Here is a 16,945-nt window from a genome sequence, read left to right on the forward strand (position 1 = left end):
AGTTAAGAAATTATGTCAAGCAAAGTTGAACATGCCATCAAACTTTCACATTGACTGAAGAAAAAGTGCAAGTGGGGGTTCACCTCCCTTTCCAGACAAGTGTGTTCATAATATGCAAGGAAGAAAAAGCTGTAGCAGATGAAAAACTGAAGTCTGTACTACCTTTGGACTAAGACAACAGAAAAACGAGAACCGAGAAGAAAACAGCCTCTTGAGAACAAGTCAGCAGACACTAAAATAGATGTTCATGTAAAGCAAGCTTTAGGCATCCATGTATACCAAATGCCTGACTCCAGGAGACAGTTATGTAGCACAACTGATCAGAAGACAAGCAAGCTACACTTGAGCTGCTCTTCTGCACTAGGCGACACCACATTCTCAAACTTTTCAGAAAGACAAAAGTTCACCCTTTAGACTTACTCTAACTGCCAGTGGAGCTGTAGGCCAATAGGTCATAAGTTTTCCCAGAAAGCCTCATCCTACCCACACAGACAGTATAGTTATTCCCTTCCAGAAAGCAGGAAGTAATGCAGTAGGTCTCATCTGGGAGGATGAACAAGATTCTCTGCTGGTGGTGAACATAACTGATCGCAGGGAGCTTTGTCACCAATTTTCAATGCATTCCTTACCTTCAACTGCTGCTGGAGCTCACTGTTCAACCTGGCGAGCACAGCATTGGCTTCTTTGTTTTTTCGTATAGCAGTCTGAATAGCCCGTTTCTGCTTGGAAGACTGTCTGCCAGACAGATAAATACAAAACATTTCAATTAAGAGCCTCAACACTGGCTGATGCCAGAAGACCTACCATCCATTTTGCGCGTCTGTACTCTATACGCACTGGACTACACTTCAAAAACAAGGTACAAACTACAGATTTAAGAGAAGAAAAAGGTAACACTGAAATGAGATGGCTGAACCAGGTGGACTATTTGAAAGTAAAATGGTCACACTTGTTAACCTGAATGAAAGAAACATTTTAGGCTGTCTCAATTATTTCAAACCCACTGCATTCTGATTCATCTTGAGAATAATCCCTGCATAGCTGTGCTTATTGCAGCATCTATGCATAAGCTGTTTTCAGACACTTGCAGAGTTTAAAGACTCAGGGGTGGTTAACAGAAAATACAAAAATCATTCTATGCGGAAAGAAAGGACAACTACATGAAAATACTGTCTCAGATTTTTTGGGGCACTGCTGATTCTGATGTTTCTTGACTTCAAAAATTAATCTTTCATTCAAAGCAGTTATTTCCACCAAAACCATCTGATGTCACAAACAGGAACAGGTAGACGGCTTATGGACTTTCCTCATCTCTTTTGTCGCTTAAATAAAAGATTTCTCTCCTATTATTATTATTATCACTCTATAGCCCATGGTAACTGATCTGGAGGAAATTACAGGTAGGTGGACCGGTACAAAAAGAGAGACCTCTGTACATAAGGACCAACCTATTCCAAGAAACAGGTAACAACAGGAAAAAGGAAAGAAAATATAGAAAATACTGGCTGAATAACCAAGCCCTTTTCCAAATAGATTATTTTAAAGTTTTACATGAGGCATCAAGGGCTCTTTAATGACAAATTCGATCTAAAACAGATGCCCTATTTAAATAAGGCCCATACTGGTACACAGTCCCCAGTAGCTCTTTTCTCTTAACAGAGCTGATGGCACTGATCTTTGCAACAGAATCTGTTTTGCAGCACAGACGGGTCTTTATGCTGTTATCTTCCAGTGAACTGTCAGTTTTCTGCTTCACTATTTTGCTTCAAACTACTCTCCATAGGCTATAAAGTAATAATGATAGGAAAAAATAAAAAACAGGGCGATATACCTCTGTGGTCATTTAAACATTTTAGGAGAGAGATAGAAAGACAGGATTAACTTGAGACGCTAACAAATGCTGCTATCTTTCTTTGAACCGCTATGGAATATGCACTCCCAAAGCACAAAATAGCACTTTAAGGGCATCCTGGGAGTCTTATTACTTATCGTAATCTCCAATTAGGCAGCACAGATTCAGCCTACTGATAAACAGTTTGCCAAGAACCACTCAACTGATTTGGGCAGCTTGGTTTTGTTTCAGACTGAATCAGATGTCTTTGCAAGGCTTTGGGTGAAGGTGGGCTATAATGTTTGCACACTGTTTCAGTTGAGGGAGATCTATAGATCCAATAGGGCCTCAAGTGCCTTTGCTTACCATTTGTACAGCCCCTTCTCCACTGCTATTAAATAAATATATAGTGAAATCCCTACAAGTCTTTGTCGCCGACAGCTTCAACAGCCATATTTATGAGAGCAAACAAAACATGCTGGGTTTGGCAATTATCAGATTATCACAAGTGGTCTATGGCTCGGCTCATACCAGTGGCGAGCTCATTTCCAACCTGCCTTGCGATGAAGAAGTATCACAAAGATAAGACCAAGGTCAAGCATTTCATGACTCAATTTCCTGGGCATTTATCTGGTCATATCTGTCCACATGAACAAGCAAAATTCCAGAAGATATGGGAAAGGCAAAAACACACACCCATAGAGCTAAAAGGAGGTGTGTTAGAGATGCTGGCTGAACAGCTTCGCTTGCTCTTCAGACATGTCTACCAGATAGAGAGGTCAGACACCTTTGAAGAGGCTATCAATCAAATACTACCAACTTATACAGTCACTACAGAGTTAGTCTGCATTTGAGAAGACAGATGTAGATTTCAGAGACCTGTATCTTGTGAAGCATTCTCAAAACCAGAACTATTAAGCACAACATTATGCAAAGAGCAAACCCTGCCACATCAGATCTCATGGTGCAGTTTGGCATGCTTGGTACAGGTTTTTACTTTTGGACTGGGAGGTGAGGCTTGACTGTTGGCAGGGAAGAAGTCACATTTATAGTGGGAGAAAGCTCGGGGGTCTCCAAGCCCTGCGCCTCCGTCCGGAGCTTCCTGCGGGTGGGTTTGGAGGGCGGCTGAGCGAGAACAACCTCCTGCAAGGGAGAAGAACAGCAACATTAGGTCAGGCCATATGCATCCCGTCATTAGGCTGGGGAATACTTGTGACACAGAAATTGCTGACAGCTGGCCTAAGATTTCATAATTTAAAGTGGTACAGAGCTTAATTTAAATTTGGTAATAGCCTCTCAGGTTTCTGACTTTGAAAAAAGGAACAATAACTCCTGCAACCCCTTAATGAGTGAAATGATTATACTGGTGTTTTGTCTTCATCTGGATGACAGGCTCTTCAGAACTGGACTGTATATCTCTGTGTACATTTGGGGGGGGCGGGGCACGGAGGGAGGGTTATAAATACGATATACTAGCCCCCAGTTGACCCAAAAGCATTAAAACCAAAACAAGACTTATTTTTAATTATGCTCAGTTGCTAAGAATCAATAATCAAGCACTTGCATCCCAACTTACTACCTCACTCATCTGGCATGGAGTCTCTTCCTTCTCTCCCTCCTCTCTTAAATGAAGCAACACTGAAAACAGCTTAGAAAGACAAATGTATAGAATCATAGAATCATTTCAGTTGGAAAAGACCTTCAAGATCATCAAGTCCAACCATTAACCATGCCCCCTAAAAATAATCCATGCAAAATTAACATGTTGAAAGTGTAGGAGGCCAGTTATTTCTCTTGATAAGTTACATCACAGAAATAGTCTGGTTTGCAAGTAAAACAAAGTCTTGGATTTTTATGACTTTAGTGGTAAGAAGTGTTTTCATTATTTTGAATTAAGACATCCTTTCTTTTGAAATGAGAAGTAGTTTTAATGCCTTATAGCTGTTTTAAGTCTGAAATATAAATATATCCTTCTCAGTGTATTTTATTATTAGATCTCTTTTACAAGGGATATAACTATTACCATCCCATTTCATGAATGAGAAAGCTAAGACTCAAAAAGATGAAGTGACTTGACAAAGGTTATACATTTAGTGTCACAGTGAAGACCAGAGACCAAATTTTATTATCACTTGCCCGGTGCACATTTTACTGGGCCAGACTATCTTCCTTACGTTTTGGCCAAATGTTAATAAAATAAGGAAAAAATTAAATAAGGAAGCATTTCATGACCCAGCAATCATAAGAAAAAAACCCAACACTGCAGTAAGCAGCCTGACTCAGCAGAAGAGACTACGAGAGATACAGAATGAAACCCCACATAAACCCACCAATAATTAGTATTAGAGGGATTACAATTATTAGAGGAATTAGCATTATAAGGAAACAAGGGGTTTCAACATTAAAAAACAGTTCTGCCATTACTAAAATAAAAAATCTAAAAATATTATGAGATCTTTTGATCACAACGTCAGCACTGCACAGATCCCCGGTAATACTGTACTCTGAAATCCTATGCATATGTGCAGCTCCCTGCAAACACATGACGTATGGCAAGAGAGGAACTTGCGTATGCCTTCTACAACTATAAACTGGTGGGTTGCCAAATGCGCAATCCCAGCCTACCTGAAACTGCCAAAACCCTACCAAATCCATAGGATAAAGCCCTCTTCCATTTCAAATGCAATACTGGAAGAAATGATCCAATACCTAAAAGCAGAGCCCTCCACAGGGGCTCTTTGGCTGGCTGCTGTTGCACCAGGCTTTGGAAGGTGAGTCAGCACCGCGCCGACAACTACCTCCCACACCCCACAGCCTGGGCCTTCTCTGTATTTTAGGGATCCAGGTGGGACGAGGGCAAGCGTGAAATAGGTGGACCACAAGGATTTAATTTCTCCTGCAGGGCTGCAAAGCAGAGCAAGAAGTAGGGCCAGGCTAGAAGTAGCATGTGGCGAGCACAAGCAGAGCAAGGACCTGCCCGGCAAGCCCTATCACATGTAGGAAATTACACCAGACATCTGCCTGTGCCCCTCGTTAGGGTAAGAAGCATGATGATGCTCCCTGGGCAAGGTACATACTACATACAGCACCTGCCAACAGTTCTTGGTTGGGCTGAGCAAACGTCTTACAGGTGCTCCTTGGCTGCAGGAGGGGCCGGAGGGGGGAGGATTTGCATTTGCCTCCTGTCAAAACCTGTTCTGGCTGGGGCTGGTGGAAGGAGGCGGTGGGAGCGTGACCAGGAGTGGGGAAATGCTCACAGCCACTGCTAAGGCCACTCCATCCCTAAGCAAGGCCCTTTGAAGAGTGCCATTGCAATTTCAGTGCTTACTTTATCCAAATGATATGTTTGTACAAAAACATGTTAGAAGCTGCACATCTTGAGCAAATCTCTCCCAGTCTATGTACATTTACTGGCAGATCCTGACCTCTAGCAAACAGGTGTGTTTACATCAAAACCGAATCCTCAATAACTGGAAGAAGTATGTCACAATTTGGAAGAATTACAGCGAGGCAGGGGTCGAGTAAAATCAAACTCTTTTTTGTCTTCCCTAAGGCTCCACAAGCTCCTATTGATTTGAAACAAATGGCAAGCTGCCTCTCTTAAAGCACGTGCATCAATGTGTATGTACTAAGAGCTTTCTTAATGATTTATCTGAGCTGATCCTGGTTCTCTCTAGCGTCTTGACCTCCAGAGAAGGTAAACATGTAAAAACATAACTCCAACCCTCCATTTAATTGCTTTAAAACTTAAAACAACCACATTTGTTGATGAAGGCAAATCACTCCACAATGACACAACGTGCGCAGGTCTCACCTTCTTTGCTGAACTGTTTTCTTCTGCCTGCGACGGGGGTCTATTCGTCTGAGGATGTAATTCAACCTCAGATGGTTGCTCTGTCTGCAACAACAAATCAGTCATTGCTACACCCAGAAAAAGACTAGCGCTCACACACAATGAAGCCAATGAAAGGAAACGTTATACAGAAAAGTTACTTTAACAATTCAACAGTAAGGGAAATGGAGATCTAGGGTGACAGCTGAATGGATGACATATGCCTTTTGCAGATTTTTAATGGAAATAGTTTTCTTGCATTTTATTGTGCTAGGAAAACAAGATAAAAGTTTTTCTGTGAAGCATTAGAAACCATGTCTCTGAATGTAAATAACCTAGTACCCAGAATTTCTTCTAGAGTTACCCTTATGGCCTAAATACTCAGAGAAAGACTAAGGGGGGTGGATAAAAGCTAGAAGGATCTTGGATGCACCCTGTCATCTTATTATCTCCTGAAACCAATGAAAATTCATTGGTGTAAACCTCTGTCTTTGAAGTTTGCAAGGCTGGAGTGAGAAAGTCTGAATTATACCAAAAATTCCAGTAAAGTTACTGAAAACACAAGTCATAAAAGAAGCCAAATAAATCCTCCCTTCTCACATTTCAAACAGAAACCAAGCTGAACACTCGCCACACAGGTCTACACTCCAGCAAAGCAGAACACCCTCCCCCCAGCATATCTGATCGAGCAGCAAATTAAAACAGAGAGTTAATCCCTTGCTTTGCATCTCCTGAAATCTTCCCGCATCTTTCAGTTTGCTTCACCAGGACAGGGCACAGCACACCGGCTAGGGGAGGGCAGCGGAATTTGGATCTGCCTGTCCCCGGGCACGCGGCAGCAAACACGGTACAAACGCGGTGTCCAGAAGGTACAGGCTGGCTCTCCAAGAGGGGGAAGGCAGGCAGGAGCGGGAGGCTGAGGGCATGTTGCGCGGGCAGACAGCATCTTCTCCTCCTTCCCAACTTCTGCCAAGTTGGAGCCACGCTGACAACGGCCCCCAGGCAGGAGAGGTGACCTGCCATCCTGCTCCCTCCTCAAAAAAGGCTCATTTCTATGCAGGTGAAAGCTTGCATTTAAAACCAAGTTCAAGGCAAACCTCAGTCTTTCAAGGGGCCAGGATTTTAGCCATAACAACAACAACAACAACAACAACAACAACAACAACAACCTGTTGCACACTGATGAACTTAATTTGCTGTTGCCAAGAGGTTTCTGCATAGGCCCATCAAGCTCTGTAGCAGTCACAAGCTTCCCAGTGCTTAATCATAAGTTAAACAAAAATGACAGAAAGCATAGAATTTCATATATTTAAAAAGGAGGGACTTTTTCATACCACTTCCATAACAGACACAGTAAGAGCTGTACAGAAAGAGGCGGGGGAACGTGGCTCTGTCAGGTTACTGCTGTTCTCCAACTGTACGGTGTCAAACATATGCACAAAGGAGGGAGATTTGGGATCTTTTCTTAAAATGCATGTGAAATTCCTTGGGAGAGGAAGAAAAGGTGGTTTGGCTGACAAGATTTCTCTGCCCCCCTCTTCTAAGTGTGCTACATCTGTAGTGTTATCTGATGATTAAAAAAACCCCCAACAACTCACCCTGTAATTTTCCAGTATTTGAATATTAATATCTTAAATATTAGGATTTTAATAACTAATGGATACTAACATTTGAATTCTGGAAAGCTTTTCATGGGTTGAAGTGCTTCTTCTGTAACTATAGATTCCTGGTGCAAATAGGAGAGTGAAATGGAAAAAGCAATCTTTCTTTCTGTCTACAAAAAAATCAAAGACCTCTAAAAGTCCATTTAACACAACAGAGCATTTCTTTATCAGCAAGCTGAATAACCCATAACCTCCCTGATTTCTACAACCACTTTTTATATATTTGAAAGAAATGAAGCTCTAAGCACTGGTAACAGTAGCCTGGCAAAGTCCATGAGGCTTTCATGAATGATTTGGGGATAGCAAAGCTCAAAGACCCAACAGAGCCACAGTATAAATTTGGCCCCAAACCACATCACTTTGACAAATCATTCATTTAGGGACAGCAAGAGTAAACACAGTCTTTCAGAGAGCCACGTAATTTGCATACTATATACTCCTCATGGTATAGCTTTGCTACACAACACAGAGCAATGACAGAGGTATATGAGCGCCAACTCTTAATGACCTTTCTTGGACAGGGAGCACTAGGTATCTCCCTAACCTGGCCAGGCGGGCAGTCTCTGGTGCTCACACTCTTCTTGGAGTCCATACTAAACCTTGCATCAAAAGCAAGAATATATTAGCTTATTCCACAGAATGAAAAAGAAAGGAGACCAACCCCGTGTTATTTATGTAGAGATAAAATGTGGCTTTTTAAGAACTGAGGTGTTCAAACAGTGTAGAAGTCACTAAATAGACTGGTACTCTACAATGTCGATTGCAAATAAACAGGAAAATTGAAATCACAGTAAGATAAAGGACCTGGAGGGGGGAAAAAAAACCACCCCAACCTTTTGCAGACTTCCCCCCCCCCCCCCTTTTTTTTTTTTTTAATAGTCTCATTGCAGGAGAATACTGTTTTAAACTGAAGGGAACTGAAAAGGGGGAAAAAGGGTAAACTTTGTGTTCTGGTGGAAGCAAATATAAATTGGGGTGCTGATCCCAAAAAAGGTAAGATTTCAAAATTTCCAACAGTTTGACATCACAGTTCCTACTGATGCAAGACACGTTTTTTGCTAGCTGAGTGCTGTGACGTGGCTGTCAGCCTAACAGCTGTGGTACCTGCTGACTGAGGCTGGGCCACTGCGCTCGCCGCTCCTCCCCGCTGCCAGGAGGTGAGGATGGCAAAGCTCAGCAGCCAGCAGGGCAGGCAGGGGGCAAAAATAAATAAATAGGTACACTTGACAAAAAAAAAAAAAAAAGAAAAAAGAACTAGTTCTGGGATGCAGCTCATGCATAATGAATAAAACCAAGTGACTGCCATGTCCATAAAGTGCCACCTAGTGGCATGTGGGACAGGCCATTTCTGAACACTTTGCTTAAAGGAGAGTCCCAAAAAATAGCTGCCTGCATGATTCAGAGCCTGCAGACTGAGCCTGCCCCACAGGGTGGGCAGACAGCGTGGCTGGGCATGGTAAACTTCAGCTCTTTGGAGAATCTCCTCTCCTCCTCATGCAGAAGCCAGGTCTACACATTAATGATCTGCCGTACAAGCTACAAGTTCTCCCCTACAAAAGATCTCCATTCCTCAGAGCGATGTGCCTCTGACACAAGTGCCCCAGCATAAAATAAATCAGTATGCTGTTGCAGGGGATTTTGTTCAGGGACGGACAGCATTTAACACAGGCAAAAATCTTTTGTTAACTGCAACGTGCATCAATGCAAAGATCCAGCTAACCCAACAAAGTGCTCCAGGCAGGGCCTGAGAGGCTTTACAAATACGTTTGCCAGCTGATGTCCCTCCACATGGGTCCCACACAGATTTTAAAGGAAAAATAATTCCTGCTTTTTCTTTTACCAGAGGGATTCTTCACAGATTTCCTTCCCTTCACTGATTTGGATGTGGGGTGAAAGCCAGTCCCTGTAGCCTTCTGATCATGGGCACAGTGAGACTGGCTCCAGGATATTCCAGTCCAAGCTCCTGTAGTGGAGTGTAAGGAGAAGGTGATCCATCAGGAGCAGGTGACGTGGCTTCCCTTTAGTTCTTCATTGTTTTTATACCATGCTTAGTGTAGCCTTTGGGCAACTCATTTCTCATTCGGAAACACAGCAATAAACTGCCTCCCTCCATCACAGCAATAAATGTCTTAAAATTTTCCCAGATCTTGGAAACTTCTTACCATTATATTAGGGTTTAAAATTCTTCACCACTGGTTTATAAACCTGAAAGATCACACATTAGGCACTATGGTCTTCCAAAGGAAAATTCCGTTATAGTAGTGTAAAAGTGTTTCAATGGAAGTGTCTCACACCCACAGAATAGAGTAAGCTGCTGACATAGGCAGTGCTGCTGTGCAGGCTGGTATGGCTGGGTCCACATCCAGGGTTACAGTAGATGGGCAAAGAATACCCTGCTCATGTGCACTACCAGCACTGCAAAAGAGTTTGCAAACCAGGCCTAAGAGTATGTTGATTTGGGGAAGAAGAGTAAGTGACCACAGAAAAGAGCAAGACAGTGTCCTATTCCAAATCTCCTGAAGAGCTTCTCTTTGCAAAGACCAAAGTCCAGTTATTAACACACAGCATCTCCTTTTTGCCCAGCACAGTCTCGTATTTTCTAGGAATAGCCATACCCTCCTCATTCTTCCTGGCAGAAGATAGAACTGGCTAACAGTTTCTGTACAACAGCCGCAGCCAGAGACCAACCTGTGGCCTAAGGCCGATATTGAGCATTAGGAAAGATAATTCCTCATCATTAAGGAGAGCATTAGGAATCACAAATGCTCATTATTTCACTGCATGATCCTTGACCAGCCATTCATAATCTCCTCACTGCTCCATGTGACAATACTTAACAGTACCTTTCTAAAAGAATATGTAATGCTCACTTAAGCACTAAGTGCTTCGAAAGCCTCAGATGAAAGATTTTCATAACTGTAAGAGAACGCATTACCTTAACAACTGGTTCTTTGCTTACATTTCCAGTTCTTTTGCTTTGCAATGCTGTATTATATGTAGATTTGACACCCACTTTTCAAGACAATCCATAACTGATCTTCCAGAACAGAAGGTCTACGCGGAGCTTTCATATTTCTGTTACCTGAGAGCCTTTTTGCAAGAGGTGAAGTATATATTCAATCCTTCCCACAATTCAATCTCGCCCACACTTACGCTCCAGGCTAACTTCATACATGGAAATAGTCCCATTGCATTCAATGGCACTACTCACAGAAATGAAATTATCTTTATGCATTCACTGGAATAGCCCATAATCATTACCTGTACAGTGCCACTGCTTAGCTTTGCAAAAAAGTATTGAGAACAGCTTATCTGAAACAAAAAGTAGGATACTAAATATGCTTAACGCTCAGTATGTGCCCATTGCAATCTTCTATCATCTCTACGTTAAGTTCATTTTAAGAGGTATTTTGCTCCTTTCTAAACATTATATTTTTGCACTTAATGCCAATTTCTAAGAAGTCAAGATGTCTCAATTCCAGTTTCTGTGAGTCTTGTGCATCCTACACTGAATCATCAATTCTTTTTATTGCTTTTTACCGAAACTGAAAATGGTAAAACAGAAAGAAAACCCACAGGGATGAAAATGCAACAAGCTGCCAGGGTCTTACTGTGCTGCCTGCTTTCTCAGCGCTGTGCAGCCCTGAAGTTTTGATAAGCTTTTTCTTTCCCCGAGCTATCTGAGGGCTGGTGATAAGGCTGAGGAAAAAGGCAGTAAATACAAACAAATTGCTGTAATGTTCAGCCCATTCGCAAGGAAAGAATAGGACACAGATGGAGGCATTAACAATCTGTTTTAGTACTCCACTTCCACAAAACCAGATTAACGTAAGCTAGAAAGGCGTATGTACATTCCACTAGAGATATAGGCATTGGATTCTTAGCTTTTTTTGTTGTTTTTAGGATAAATGTGAAGCCAAATTCAAAAATTATTACAACACCTTTTAATTAAGATACTCGCCCTTCTTCCACTCTCCCAGAAACCTCTTTAGAAAGGATTTTACGGCATCCATCAACTACCCCCCAAATTCAATTTTAACTGTGCTACTTTTCACCACTTCTTAAACCGTAATTTATTTTGTCTGGCTGTTTTAGATTTAATATATAATTTTCCTGAGAGGAAGATAATCCACTTGTTTTATATTAAAGTGGCAGATGGCAAAATCTTACATGTTATAGAAGACTTTCAGTTTTATTACAGTTACAGGTTTCTTCAGTACCTATTGCTCTGATTATACAACATATGTTATTCTGCAGCCAAAACCGTGGAGATGATAAAAAAACCCCACCCTCTTCTTGCACAGTGGTTGTAAATGCAAGCTGAAAAAGTATTCCTTTGGTTTAATACAAAATGGTTGTCTGGGAGAATACCATCATGTATACAAATACCATGCTGCCAAAAGCAAAAGCTTCACTTTTTTTTTTGTAATTTTAATTCTATAACAAAAAAGTTCCTTCCTGTAAAAAACTCCAGGTGTCCTGTCAGCACTTGACATTCCTCACGTCATTTTACAGAGTAAGGCAGCGCCTCAGTTGGCTGAATATTTTCTCCAACCAACCTCATAACAGAGATAAGCAAACCCTACGTCGCCCTCCCTGTATCTCGGCTTTACCCAAAGACACTGGCAGTGGGGGGACCCCCGGACCAGCTCCTGGCACAGACCCTGCACGTGGCCATCCCGCTCAGGAGGCCGAGAGGTCTCAGCGGGACAGACGGGAGCCCTTCCCACCTCCTGGCCTCGGCACCACCGATCTGCGTGGGCACGTGTCATCGACGGTTACAGACCCAGCCTGAGCGTACCCCATGCTCGTGGCTCTCCATGGATTCAGCAGAACTTGGAGGCACACTAGTAGAGACAACTTCTTGAACTGGGTCCCAGCTTTCACTTGCAATTCTGGATGATGAATGGCCAGAAAGCTTCAAGGAATTACGAAGTATCAAGTAACATTTGGAGAGCAGAACATCTGATACGTTAAAAAGAATAATACCTTCACCTTCCAACACCACCAGGTGCCTGTGACTGGGCAGGGCGACCCACCCATCATCCCTCGCAGCACTTTGTTTCCATGATTTCGCCAAATCTGTAACATCTAATGGTAACGATGGCCACTAAACTGAAAGCCTAATTCTGAACTCACATAGCACAGTGAGATTTTAATCTTCAGAGCTGCACTGTGCTCAGGATACTTCAATTTGATAATGTTAACAGCTGCCTACCTACTCCACTTCACCTGGACACTTCGCCTTCGCTCGTAATTTTTTCAGTGCCTGTCAAAACTGCCAGCATGGAACCAGTGGGAAAACCAGGTCCCAAGGTCTCCAGAAATAAAAGTCCAGCACAAACCAGTGTGAATTTACAAAACCAACAGGCTTAAAATTTAGACTCTGGGAAAAGAGACTAGGAACATCAGTTTTTTCAGCCAAGATATACAGGGTTTTCTTCCAGTCCCACTGTTTTCAAATCCCCTTATACAGCACTGGCAGGATTGAAGATATGCCTTCATTACTGGACAGGAAGGTACTGAAATAGAGTAATTTAAATAAAGGAACGTTGATCTACTTGGGCAACGTTGCAGATAGTGAGCTGATGTTGGATAAAATCCCAAAGTTATATTTGCTCTTCAGTGTTCATCCATAATTCCTATTAATATAAATATGTTACTAAATCTCCCACAGTAAGCAGCTGTGGTAAATGACTTCTGTAGGCTTAAAAGCCAACAGTAATAAAGTATTATTTTGTTTTCCATGAAAAAAAATAACAACAGAGGCTTATATGAGATGTGCATACACATGTTTGGTTCCAGTGCAGTGTTATTCATGAGCACCCAAAGATATTTCCTATCTGAAATCTGTGCCACTGCAAATCAGCTACATAGCCATTGCCTTCCTATTGTGATTCTTACAGCCTCCAAGTTACATAAATTTTCTATGTACAGCCCTGGGTCTGCACAAAAATTTTGGGGCCACCTTTATGCCATTTCTCCTTGATGACTTAAGTTTACCGTTAAGTTAGGAACACAAGATCAGGAAAAATTACCCGAGCCACTGAATCCAGTCCTCTACAAGCCCAGATAAAAACACAGCAGGTATTTCAACAAGCTACAGCTTATCTGTTCTATATGCCATCACTCGGGGTGGGGGTGATGATGATGGGGATAACACCAAAACCCCTAAAAACTTAAAAACAAACAAACAAGTTTAAAACAAAAAAAAGAGTAGAAAAGCCATAACTACAGCATGTCATGGGAAGCGAGCAGGAGAGGTAAGGAATTGCCAGTGTCTTAAGTCTGTGTAAGAGCTTGCAGCATGTTAAATATTTATGGTCGAAAGAAATAGGGAAACTGATACAGATAAAATTATCCTTAAATCCAAGCAGCTACTGCAGACTTGCTAAGTGTGAGATGTGCTACTAAGGATTACAGAAGGTGTCAGTGAAGTTACACACAGATATATACACAGTAGTAAAAGGAAAACACTTCAAAATAACCTATTATCCAAAACAAAACTCTAGTCTTTGTATAAGCCTGTTTCCATACATAATCTTTCCAAGTGCCCTTTATAGAATTTACGCAAAACTTGAATTACTTTCTTTTTTTAATACGAAAGCAACATGAATTGAGGGTTCTAATAAAGCATTTCATACTGCATTCCACAATGTCTTACTGGAAACATCAATTCAAAATGGCTTGCAGTGCAGAGATACAGGCTGGAATTTGGGTGAAAAGATCATAAATTGGAGATAATGGTGTATCCACATTATGTAAACTTGCCTTTTGTCCATCTTTACTTATTAAATTCATTTACAGTCACCATAGGGACCTCAGATGGAAGCACCACTGCATCAAAGAAATGTCTGGTGAAAGCTCTGAGGAAAACTTGGGTACAGTTCATGGACTGATATGAAGTCAACACAATGCTGACTTTGGCGATGGAGAAAAATCCTGAGGAAATGAAGCCACCATAGCCTTTTAGAGGCCATCGAGAAGAAAGAAACACAGAGTTAATCCACCAACTCTAAAACCCATCGTAGAGGAAAGAAGAGATGCAGCTGCACCTGTAAAGATGTCTACCCACCAGAGGTGTGGAATGGCATGGACTGGCAGCAGCAATCCAGAGCAGAGAAGCCAGCCCCGCTGCTATTTCCCCACGAACCGGCCAAGTCCTCACAGGATCCCAAGACTCGAACCTCCCACAGTAAGCCTGTGCATCCACTGAGCTCTGGAGTCAAGGCCACAGTAGTATGAGCTCTAAGTTGGACCTTGCGCTATGCTTACCCACCCAGTGATACAGTCCTGCTCCCTCGTTATTCAGCTGACTGCACTATGGAGGCAGAGTTGGACAGGGACATAATTTAATAAGTTTGTGGTATGACTAGAGTCGTTTGGCACACTCTGAATAACCAGTGTTCCAGTAACTTACTGAGCTTGATTACCTTGGAGGTTCTGACAGGAAAAATAATGTTTTCCTAAAGGTTGAAGCAAATTCTACTAAAAACATCAGCAACCCAGGACCAAAGTCAAGATGCCATTTCTATATTGCTATTGATTAAGCTCACAGAAGGACTTCAGCTCCACTGAAATGTAATACCTACCCCTTGGTACCTCTCTTTTATGCACTTTGGCCTTTACATCCCATGAGCCCTTTAATCTCACTCTAAAGAGCCAACTGGTTCAGGCTGCTTCTCAGCCATCCATAGAAAACTGTAGTCCTCAGAAGAAATGATTTCCCTCTCCTCCTCCATCAACTGATTTCCAAAGCTGAGCCAGAATAATCACACCACGCGCATACTTATATGGTGCACAGCCACCTGAAATATGTGGGGTTTGCTTCATTTCCAAGCTACATTTGTCATTCACAGCGCTTAACTGCAGGCATATAGCAAAATGTTTAGGCAATAAAAAAGGGTTTTCAATAACATTGTTGAAAAATAAGTTAAAACAGAAATTTAAGGAGAGTTTGGTAAATCTTGAAGCAGGAAAAAGCTGAATGTGTCATTTCAGCATCATGGCTTTTCTTCAGTTCTTGATCCTGCCTCAGATTTGAAAGCAGATCCTTCCCTCCAACTTCTTCGTGCTCTTTAAATCAAGGGCCCCACTAGACTAATGTAATCCATATGCTTACTATTGCTTACATGCTATTCGTAAGGGTCAGCTCAGCTGAATTACGACTGCCTCACGCATACTTCCCTACTGTCTGTTACCTTTATCACAGAAAGGCACGCTTAGAGATAAAATAAACAATTTGACAAGCGTGAAGTTTATTATGTTTTCAAGAACCAGCTTTACATACATTTTTGCTAGATGACCTAACAAGAATATTTTGATGATATATTTGATTAAATATCTTTAAAAATAATCAGAAATAAATTAACTAAATGTAAGTGATGCATGTAAGCAAAGCATCAGCTATATATTCGTTAATAAGTAGACACAGAAGCCACTTTTTTTTTTTCCTTTCAGAAACCAGACTTTTGTATAAGAGAGGATTGGATCAAGAATTTCACATGAGAATCTTCTTATCATTTTAGAAAGGTCCTATATTCTGCATAGCCCAGTGTAGGATGAGCAGTTGGTTCAGTATTTGTGATGTGGTAAGGAAGCTGCTAGACATGCATAAATAAATTAACACCTCTCCTCAATGCCCTGCTAAGGAAATGCAATCTATCATAGGACATGAAAATGAACAATTAGCAGAACCTTGCTTGAAAACAATGCTTTTTTCCCCCCTAAGAACAGGATTTGTTGTATTTACTGCTTTTCCAGATGGCACCGAGAGGGCTTGCAAGCCTGAGCAGTGGCAGGAGGGCCAGCATGGGCTGCAGCAGCAGCTGCTCCAGGCACAGGGCAGGGAAGCAGGGAGCTGTGGGACGGAGGGAAGCCAGAGGGAAACACTGCTCTCTGGGAGTGTTAGACAAAGCAGGAATGCGATGGGTGTGCTAAGGAGCACGCGGTGTTAGCAGTACGGCTAATGCCATACTGACTTGGGGGAAGCATGCGAGCTCAAACCAGAATGCCCTACAGTCATCTAGGTAGAAACTAGCTGCACTCAGATGCTAAAAAGGGCTGGGGAGAGGAAGAGAGCAACAAGCCTTTTATCATTTCTATCATAAGCACTGTGCAGCAGGAGGTGTTCAACAGCAGACTCTTAAGAGTAGGTCCAAAACTCAAGTGAGGACTGTTTCTGGCCCAAGGAAGGTGTCTCACCAAGCTTTTATATGCAGTGGGCTGTTAGATCCCCCGTGGACCTGTTTTCTATTACACACTTCACCTAAAAGAGTTAATATGAAGCTTACTGCTGCCTAAGACTTAACAGAGCCAACAACATAAAAAGAACAAGATGCTGATCTTCCATCATCTCCTAAAACATGAAGTGCAGATACGCATGATTTAGTCAATTTGCATTGTGCTGTGGTCATGTGATGCTCTAAAAACAAACAAACAAAAGCTCATCCTAAAAGCAAAACAAAAGCACACCACTAATGGTTTGAAACTTAATAACATAACTGACATGGCATTTGCTTCCTTTCAGCATTGTTTTTTAAACCTATGGGTGAAATACACTCTTTCATGCTGTGGCTCCCTTAGCAGATGCCCTCTGAGCATTTGAAGCTTGAGAAG

The 16,945-nt window shown here is 41.9% G+C and overlaps 1 protein-coding gene across 1 annotated transcript in view; it reads right to left on the minus strand.

Moving 5' to 3' along the window:
• The window catches only part of REPS2 (RALBP1 associated Eps domain containing 2), a 102,623-nt gene that overhangs the window by 5,935 nt on the left and 79,743 nt on the right, over positions 1–16,945 (minus strand). Inside the window, exons 15-17 of the mRNA XM_052773868.1 lie at positions 5,646–5,729; positions 2,829–2,974; positions 630–735 (exon numbers count right to left, since the gene is read on the minus strand). Of these exons, the coding sequence (XP_052629828.1) occupies positions 630–735; positions 2,829–2,974; positions 5,646–5,729 (336 nt within the window). The remainder of the gene's footprint in view (positions 1–629; positions 736–2,828; positions 2,975–5,645; positions 5,730–16,945) is intronic.

This window comes from Harpia harpyja, chromosome 22 (genome assembly GCF_026419915.1).
Source record: "Harpia harpyja isolate bHarHar1 chromosome 22, bHarHar1 primary haplotype, whole genome shotgun sequence".
Classification (NCBI taxonomy): domain Eukaryota; kingdom Metazoa; phylum Chordata; class Aves; order Accipitriformes; family Accipitridae; genus Harpia; species Harpia harpyja.